A 9341-nucleotide genomic window follows, 5' to 3' on the forward strand; every position below is an offset into this window, starting at 1 on the left:
TGCACGGCTGCTGCTGGCTAGACTGGCTCCACCCCAGAGAGACCAACCGAACACTGTCATAATGTAATCATTTAGATTTTCTTCTCTTATTTTTTTTGTCTCCTCATTTTTTCTTACTTTCTTGTAACAATTTTATTTTCTTTTTTTTACATAATTAATAAGTAGGGGATCTTCCTCTCTCGTCCCATTAAAAATAAGTTATGTTAAAGACCCGCGCCGGCTGCCCTCCCACCCCCACCGCCATCGCTTCCCACCGCCACTGTCATTGTCGCCGACTCTCCCATCCCGGACCAACTGCCATCTTCCGCCGTCTAGCCGGTGGCGCCCCCGTCGCTGGCCTCACCGCCCTTGCCCCCGCCTCCTCCGCCGGGCTGGCCTGCCATGGCTGGTCCTCCCTCTATGGCTGGTGATGAGCAACAGCCTCCAGCAGCTCCGAAACCCTAAACTAGTACGACAATGAACAACAGCGAGCGGCTGCGGCGTGACCATGAGGAAGGAGTGGTGATGTCACCTTCAAACTGCCTTCAGGCGATGACATTGCGCTCGTAGCTCCTGCCTGCCACGGCCACGGTCTGGAGCCGGAGACTGGGCTTTCGCCATAGGATTTTGACTCCCTTTCTACGGCCCGGTCACCCTCCAGCCCAAACATTTGCACTATCCCACAATCCAACTAAGGCCCATATCACCTCAGCGGCTGCGAGGAAGACGGTATGAGGCCCAGCCCATCCTGCAAACCGCAGAATAATAGCCACCGGCGGCCACCGCGGCGCTCGCCGCCGAGCATGGTAATAGAGCTCCTCTCCACTGCCGGACGAATACACCGCCGCCTCTCTTGCGTCGCCACCGCCACCGCCGCCGTCCGCCATGCCATCTACCAGCCGGCTCGTTGCGCCGGCCTTCAACAAGATCCTATCCCTCCGCCGGCTATCCTCGTCCTCGTCCTCATCCCCGGTCGACCATTCCGCCCCGAGCGCCGTCGCCGTCCTGTCCAGCCTCCTCCTCCAGGAGCGTACCTCCTCTGACGCGTTCACCCTCATACACGCGCAGCCCAGGCTGGCCGACGAGCTATACGCCCTCATCGCCGTGTCCGGGAAGTCCGACGCCCCCCTCACCGCCGGTTCCCTCGCAATCCTCCATTCCCTCGCGGCCTGCCACCGTGTCCCTCCTTCCTCCGCGTCGCTCCTCTCCCAGCTCCTCGCGCGCTTCTCCTCCCCAGCCGATGCCGCGAGCTTCCTCCGCGACTCTCTCGCCGCCGGCGCGCCGGCGCCGGATGTCTCCACCTTCAATTCGCTCCTCACCGCGCTAGGCCGCGCCGGCGACCTGCGCGGGATGACCGAACTGTTCACCTCCATGCGGGGCGCGTCCGCCCAGCCCAACGTCGTCACTTATGGGATACTTCTCTACGGTGTCTGCAAGGCAGGCCGCGTCGGGGAAGCGCTGAAGGTGCTCGACGGAATGTCCAGGCCAGGCTCGGACGTCCGCCCGGATATTGTCATTTTGAACACTGTAGTGGATGGTCTGTGCAAGACTGGGAGGCTTCAGGAGGCCATTACGTTCGTGGATGAGCGGATGAGGCGCGTTTATGGGTGTGTGCCCAACACGGTTACATATAACTGCTTGGCTGATGCGTTTTGCCGGGTGGGGGATGTTGGCGTGGCTTGCGAAGTAGTGGGGAGGATGGAGAAAGAGGGTGTGGCACCGAACATTGTCACAATAAACACGATTGTTGGTGGTTTATGCCGAGTTGGGAGGGTTGGAGCTGCTCTGGAGTTCTTCTGCGAGAAGAGAACAGCTTGGCCGGAGGCCAGGGGCAATGCTACAACCTATAGCACTTTGGTTAGTGCTTTTCTCCACTGCAACAATGTGGGCATGGCCATGGAGTTATTCCATGAGATGGCGGACCAAGGACACCCACCAGATGCAATAATGTACTTCACCATGATATCTGGATTGACACAATCAAGACGGTTGGAGGATGCTTGCGCCATGGCGGCATCAATGAAGAAGGCAGGCTTTAAGCTGGATACAAAGGCGTATAACATCTTGATTGGTGGATTTTGCCGGAAAAAAAGGTTTCATGAGGCCTACGAGTTGCTTGCGGAGATGAAAGGAGCTGGTCTTCAGCCAGACGTGTATACCTACAATACCTTGCTGTCTTGTTTGTGCAAAGCAGGAGATTTCTCGGCGGTGGATGAATTATTGGGGAAGATGATTGATGATGGCTGTCAGCCTTCTGTGGTCACTTTTGGTACACTTGTACATGGATATTGCAAAGCTGGTAAACTTGATGAGGCGTTAAGAATTTTCCGGTCCATGGATGAGTCCACGGTTCAGCCCAACACCGTAATATACAATACTCTCATTGACTTTCTCTGCAAGAGCAGAGATGTTGATTTAGCTATCAAGCTGTTTGATGAGATGAGGGAAAACAATGTGCCAGCAAATGTAACAACCTACAATGCATTGCTGAAGGGTCTTCAAGATAAGAATATGCCAGAAAAGGCTTTTGAACTTATGGACCAGATGAGAGATGAGAGGTGCACTCTGGATTATGTGACTCTGGATATTCTCATGGAATGGCTCCCTGGAATTGGTGAAACAGAGAGATTAAAACCTTTCATGCAGCAGTGGGATCAAAAGGATAACCATGTGAAAGCACGGGGAGCTTAGTAGGCACCATGAGTTCTGTCTTGCATGTTGGACCATGAATGGAGGAATGAATCTTGCGTCAGACTAATAATTAATTAGAGTTGCAATGTCTATTTAATTTGTAACAGGAAGCTCAGACCTGACTGTGCTGACATAAGAATTTGAAAACCATTTTCTAAATCCTAGCTGGCCTTGGGAGATGGATCCAGACTCCCCCAATCAGAACTGGCTGTGTACATTCGATCTTATAGGAGTGTAAGGCATACAAAATTCAGATGAATCTTATTAAGTATAGTGGCAACTCATCGGGTTATTCCTTTGTAGCAACTCTATCCCTGAATAGATGATAGTTGAAAACAGTTACCAATGTACCAAGTCATTCTCGACATTGGTCTATGTCAAATGAAGTTTTTATTCTTTAACAGATAATGTTGACTAATTTCATTTCGGAAATAATAAGACTTTAAGAACATAGCCATATGTTGTTAATGTTCATGACCCTCTGTCATGAACCTTCATTAGAAGAAAGACCCTCTTGCAAGGCTATATTTAACTTGCTCTCGACAATTGTAAAAACCTGCAATCAAATGATGCATGGATGAATTCATATGCAATGTAAAGTATCAATGTTCTGTTACAGGAGAGCTGATGTTGGCCTCCACCTGCGATGCCACCTTCAGCAAGCCCTTGCTGCTGCTCATGCAGCAGGCACACCAGCAACAATGTTCCACCTGGTTGCACCGAGTGGGTATGCTACCGGTACATCGCAGATGGCACTCTCGGAGTACTGGCTGAGCTCACTGCCGTGCAGTGTGTGGCTGGTGTAAATGACCTGTACGGCTGTATAAGGTGCTGCCTGGAATGGAACCTGTAGATGGAGTTGATGGAAGCACTTGCTCTTGGAGGTGAAGATGCAGGTGGAGGAGCCTGTTTGGACTGGGAGCTCTTCGATGTAACAAGGTCTTCGTTTGTCTTGTCACTTCTCTTGCATTCCAATTTCTGCTCGTTGCACTGATTATGCTATGTTTTTTACGTTGATACTGTTGATTATTGAACTAGGCAGGTGTAGTTTGTACTGAGAAACACATGTAAGCTTCGTCCACGTCTTGCTTGCCTTGGGAGATGGATCCAGACCCCCCCAATCAGAACTGGCTGTGTACATTCGATTTTATAGGATTGTAAGGCATACAAAATTCAGATGAATCTTTTTAAGTATAGTGGCAACTCATCGGGTTATTCCTTTGTAGCAACTCTATCCCTGAAATAGATGATAGTTGAAAACAGTTACCAATGTACCAAGTCATTCTTGACATTGGTCTATGACAAATGAAGTTTTTATTCTTTAACAGATAATGTTGACTAATTTCAGTTCGGAAATAATAAGACTTTAAGAACATAGCCATATGTTGTTAATCTTCATGACCCTCTGTTGTGAACCTTCATTAGAAGAAAGACCCTCTTGCAAGGCTATATATTTAACTTGCTCTCGACAATTGTAAAAACCTGCCCAAGCCTCCCGGCGAAGGGCCTCCGCTTCGCTCTGTCGGAAGTCGGTCTTTTTTTGTGCAATGAGTTTGAATAATATAACACAATGTAAAGTATCAATGTTCTATTACAGGAGAGCTGATTTTGGCCTCCACCTGCGATGCCACCTCCAGCAAGCCCTTGCTGCTGCTCATGCAGCAGGCACATCGGCAACAATGTTCCGCCTGGCTGCACCGAGTGGGTATGCTACTGGTACATCGCAGATGGCACTCTCGGAGTACTGGCTGAGCTCACTGCCGTGCAGTGTGTGGCTGGTGTAAATGACCTGTACGGCTGTACAAGGTGCTGCCTGGAATGGAGCCTGTAGATCTGGAATCGATGGAAGCACTTGCTCTTGGAGGTGAAGATGCAGGTGGAGGAGCCTGTTTGGACTGGGAGCTCTTCGTTGTAACAAGGTCTTCTTTTGTCTTGTCACTTCTCTTGCATTCCAATTTCTGCTCGTTGCACTGATTATGCTATCTTTTTTAGATTGATACTGTTGATTATTGAACTAGGAAGGTGTAGTTTGTACTGAGAAACACATGTAAGCTTCATCCAATTCTGGCTTGCCACATGCACCCTGTCTCCAGTGTTTCCTTGCTTGCTGATTAATCTTTTAAAATTTTATTCACACTATCAATTAATCTCTAGTGATGTGTCACCTGTGCGAAGCTTAATGCCGGCAACGATTTGATTCGTGGTTATAAAGATAATGGTACTGCCCTTAAGCAGCAAAACTTTGAATCAGTTTCCTTGAGTGCAGTCACAGTGCAACTATCTTGACAGATAACACAAACTAAAATTATCTATGGATTTAATTCTTGGAAATTGAAGGTCATAATATGATGATACTTTGCAGTGAAGTGTAAGCTGTGTTCTTTTAAACAAATTTGATTTTGTTTGAAGTAACTTTTGTTGTGCTATTTCCATGGTTCAAGGAAGAAGAGGATATTTCAATGGACATAAATTCAGAGTGACTGTTTCTTGCAAAAGTGTTAATTTTTAGTAGTTCGATGAGTATAAAAGCATGCCTCATTTTTTTCCATGCTTCCTTGTATTTCAGATTTTTGTGAAATGAATGTGTACTACCATGGAGATCTGTATAAAGGGGCGTACTACTCAGTGCGAAAGCTCCCACACAAGGTGGTGTCTGTGGAACGGAATTCCTGGACAGCCTTACCCTTGCGAAATTTCTTTGAAATTCTGCAAAGAGGAGAGTCTCTACCACTGCACCAGGTCTGCCCTGCCATGGAGGTCTGTATACATACCTAAAAAAAAATAGAAGAGGTCGAAATAGGATGAAAGGCTTTTGTTAGCAACAAGTTATAAGCTAATGCTTTTGGTTTGTTATATTCTCCTTATTAGTTGTCCTTCAACATAACCAATAGCCACTTGCGATTGAATTATCAAAGCTATCATCAGTGCACAATGCTACATATTCCTGGTTTTACCCACTATACTGTTTTGCCAGGTTTTCAAGATGGCATCTGATCTCCTTCCAGCACTCAATCCTTGTGCTAAGCATGCTAAAATTTGTGTCCGTGTTTCAAAGAAAATGAAATACCATAGCAACGCTGGCGGTGGTACACATTTTGTCAGTTGATGACAGCCATGCATGTTGACTTGTTCCTGCCAGTTGTTTCTTCTACTGCTGGGAAGACATGAGCTATAGTACCACGTCTAGCATATAAGTCAGCAGAAACCAAGTTAGCATGGCAGGGAAACCGTGTCCCCCCTTGCAACTTTAGTGATCTGTGGCCGGTGTGAGTAACCTCGTCTCCTGGCCTTCGTACTGTTGGTGATTTTGATTGATGTTGCTGCTAAGCGGAGATGCCTAAGAAAAAACGAGGTAGGGGAAAACAACAGAGACTAGAGTTGGCAAATCACTTCCAATTTTGCAGACCACTTCACCCGTACAGGTTAGATCATGAATGAATATGTTCAGAGGTGTCGTATTTGAATGTGGTTATGGTGTGTATTCCAATCGCTGAGTTTAAGACTTACAATGACAGAAGTTGTGCTTACTTTTCTGTATTGCCGGTCTTGCAGGGTCGGAGGCGGCAAACTTGACAATCAAGACACCCCCTTCCTTGGAGCCGGAACAGAGTCCTGCCAACCGTGGCCGCGCTGAAGCCTGAATTTCCATTATATCTACAGCCTACCCGGGGCATTTTCCTCGGAGCTTAGTGCTCCCGCTTGGGAGTTGGGACGAGGGTGGTATATTGCTGACCCTGATGACGGAAACCGCCGTGCGGCACACAATGGACTCGGAGGCACGAGCAGGAAAGAGAGCCGTAGAAGCCACAGCCTTGCGTCTCTCCTTTGAAGCGGTCGTAGGTTTTGTGTTGCCTTACATGCGTGCCGCTGCTGGCATGCAGCACCTGGTCAAATGTCACGCACCGGCACCGGCATGGGGGAAAAAAACAATCCACATGATCTCCGAGCCGCACCAGCTCCCAGGTACCGTCGTTCTTGTCTGTAGCTCCAGAGAGGAAACTGGCTACTACTAATCGAGGACACACACAGCTACAGTGCTGACCTTGAACCGACGATCAACGTGCTCACTCTGCAGCGTGACCTGTCGTGCAGGGAGGTGACATGAAGGCGCCATTTCTCGGAGCCTGCCGGAACGAACGAGCCCGCCGGTCAGCTGGAACAGTGACGGACTGACGGATGACCTGCAGTTCACTTTACTCTCGGGTGTGGTTTCTCTGAAGTCGGAACAGAATGTTTCATCTGTCAGGACAGGTCAGCTGACGGCCGGTGACGCCTGCATGTGCCTAGCTGCGACCAACAGCTCCACGTCTCCGTCGCCGGGCGAAGCTGTGCAGCCCCAGCCCGAATCGGAGAGTTGTGCAAGTCACGGTCTCCTTCATTCCCTCTTGCTTGCTTGAAGCGGTCGTAGGTTATTAGCGTTGCCTACATGCTTGACCCAGCTGGATTATATATAATCCGGAGTGGTTAGCGGTCAAATCTCGTGCACGGGCACAGGGGAAATGTCATATTGTCTGCCAAATGACAATGTACCAGTGTATAGCAAAAAGAAACGATTAAAAAAAATGCTAATGTAGTGGTTGCAGTCATTGCTGTCCGTGACATGTATAGCTTGGTACCGTGCCGCCCTGGGACAGTGAAAACGTCGTTGCACTAGTTTATCCAAGCAAGCTAGCTGACAATGTGGAAAAAAAAGGTGAAGCCGGCCGGCCGAAACAAAGCTTTTGGGCAGCTTTTTTCCCTTTGCTGTCAAGCACTTTCTCGGAAATCAGCGCGGGGGTTTGACTTGGATAAACATGAAAACTCTGACCAAAGGACGATGTCACCATGGAGAGCGAGCGTGTGTGCGTGCTCCGGCTGCTGAATGCCATGCCATGCCATGCAAGCAATGAGGCAAGGACTCCCATGTTTGTGACCGTGTGAACGAAGATGACGACCCGAGTAGTGCGGGAACGTGCGCGCGCAGACTCCTTGACGAGTTGGAATCGTTCAGCTGACCCAAGAAGTCAGACTAGACCCCCCCACCCAAACGGCCGAACCTGCCTTGGCCCACAAGGCACTTTTCTTGGTCAAATTGTAGCCACCTTCCTCCTCTCTCCAAACAGAAAAAAATCTCTCTCTCTCTCTCTCTCTCTCTCTAGCAGCCAGGCAGCCAGCCCTGGTGTAGCGGAGAGCTGAGTAATTAAGTAGCCAACGTTGGCCCAATTAATCGGTCTCTAAGTAGATGTCTTGACTTGTTAAACCCGGCTGGTACCTCACCTAGTTGCCACGTCACCTGCGCGGCGCGCCGCGCGCACAGGTCAACACGGCGCGCCCCGACGTTTGACGTCCTCACCGGCCGGTCGCCGCCGCGCGGGCCCGGCCCGGGCCGGGCCCCCCACCGCCCGCGAGGAGGAACGAACCCGAGCATGTATGCGCTGCCATTAATTCCGCGCTGCTGCTACAACCAGACAGGCACGCATGCATGCTCGGCGCGCCGGCGCGCAATGCTGACGAGCCGATCAAGCTGGTCGGGCGGCGCCGCGCCCGTCCCGCGCGGCGACTTTTCCGACGGACGCGCTCGCCAACCAAGTCGCCGCACGGAACCGCGCGCCATGCAATGCGATCGACTTCCTCCCCGGGGAAATCGCGCGCGGTGCCGCCTCCGCTCCTCGCCCTCCTCGCTCTATATATACGCGCCGACCCGTTCGCTGTCGTGCTAGCTAGCTTGCGGCACGCGAAACCTACTCCGACGGCACAGAGATCTTCTCCTGCAAGAAAGAGCTAGATCGAGCTAGGTGGGACGAAGGAGGGGAGAGTTCAGGAAGCAGAGCCGGCAGCCATGGCGGTGGCCACCAGGAGGAGGTCGGGGCTCGTTCTCCCGGTGCTCGTGGCGGCGGCGGCGGCGGTGCTGCTGCTCGTGGCGGCGACCGGCGCGGAGGCGCGGCCCTTTGGCGGAGGCGGCGACGGGTGGGCGGCCACGGGAGCCGGGCCGCTGCCGGGCGGCGGCGTGTTCATCGTCGAGACGCTCCGGCGGCTGTACCTGCAGCAGCTGGGAGGGCCGGGGGCGTCGTGCCAGACCAACAGCCCCAACAACGGCTGCCCTCCGTAGGACCGTGGCCGACGACGACGACGGCGGCGCATGCACCTTATGGGTCGATCTGCTCAGCTCGCTTCGAAAGATCTGATGATGATCTCTCATCGCGTGCCGATCGGGCTAGCTGTGCGTGGATCATCGTGTCCGGAGACGCGCGCGATCGATGGACAAGGAGGCATATGGATGGAGCTCTCGATGGCTCAATCCACTGGTTATTCGTTGATTGATTGGTTTTTGATAGCTTTTTTGCCCAAATGGACGCGCATGTTTTCAGTAGGACGGACGGTGGGGGCCAATTTGTACAGACAACATATACATGCATGATTGAATATTGCTTTTCTTAATGAATAATAGAAATGGTTTTACAGTACTTCTTTGAAAAAGAGAGATTGTTTTTCATGGCCACATCGTTGTGTATGACGCTTCAGTGTATTTTTTGTCGTCTTGTGTCAAGTTGTCCTTCCATTATACTTCTACCAATTGTTTTCCTTGATTTGAATCAGATATGAGACACTTTTTTGGTGTCTTCTTTAAAAAAAGATTGTGTTAGGAGAACATGACTTAATTATTTAATAAAGACAATCTGTTAGGTTTTTTC

General features: G+C 50.5%; 2 protein-coding genes and 1 long non-coding RNA gene across 3 annotated transcripts; all 3 read left to right on the top strand.

The window, feature by feature from the left end:
* Nucleotides 1–778: 778 nt before the first annotated feature.
* Nucleotides 779–3088, top strand: LOC120670905 (pentatricopeptide repeat-containing protein At5g28460-like). The gene has a single exon (XM_039951097.1). The coding sequence runs from the start codon at nucleotides 865–867 to the stop codon at nucleotides 2668–2670; it is 1806 nt and encodes a 601-aa protein (XP_039807031.1). The 5' UTR covers nucleotides 779–864; the 3' UTR covers nucleotides 2671–3088.
* A 2782-nt stretch (nucleotides 3089–5870) lies between these two features.
* On the top strand, nucleotides 5871–7352 carry LOC120670374. Its single transcript, XR_005673196.1, has 3 exons — nucleotides 5871–6092; nucleotides 6223–6633; nucleotides 6763–7352. It is a non-coding gene; the product is annotated as an uncharacterized LOC120670374 (long non-coding RNA).
* An 894-nt stretch (nucleotides 7353–8246) lies between these two features.
* LOC120670987 lies at nucleotides 8247–9118 on the top strand. The gene has a single exon (XM_039951175.1). It carries the CDS (start codon nucleotides 8489–8491, stop codon nucleotides 8756–8758), a length of 270 nt encoding a protein of 89 aa, XP_039807109.1. The 5' UTR covers nucleotides 8247–8488; the 3' UTR covers nucleotides 8759–9118.
* Nucleotides 9119–9341: the final 223 nt, after the last annotated feature.

The sequence above is a fragment of the Panicum virgatum genome, chromosome 4N (assembly GCF_016808335.1).
Source record: "Panicum virgatum strain AP13 chromosome 4N, P.virgatum_v5, whole genome shotgun sequence".
NCBI classification, from domain to species: domain Eukaryota; kingdom Viridiplantae; phylum Streptophyta; class Magnoliopsida; order Poales; family Poaceae; genus Panicum; species Panicum virgatum.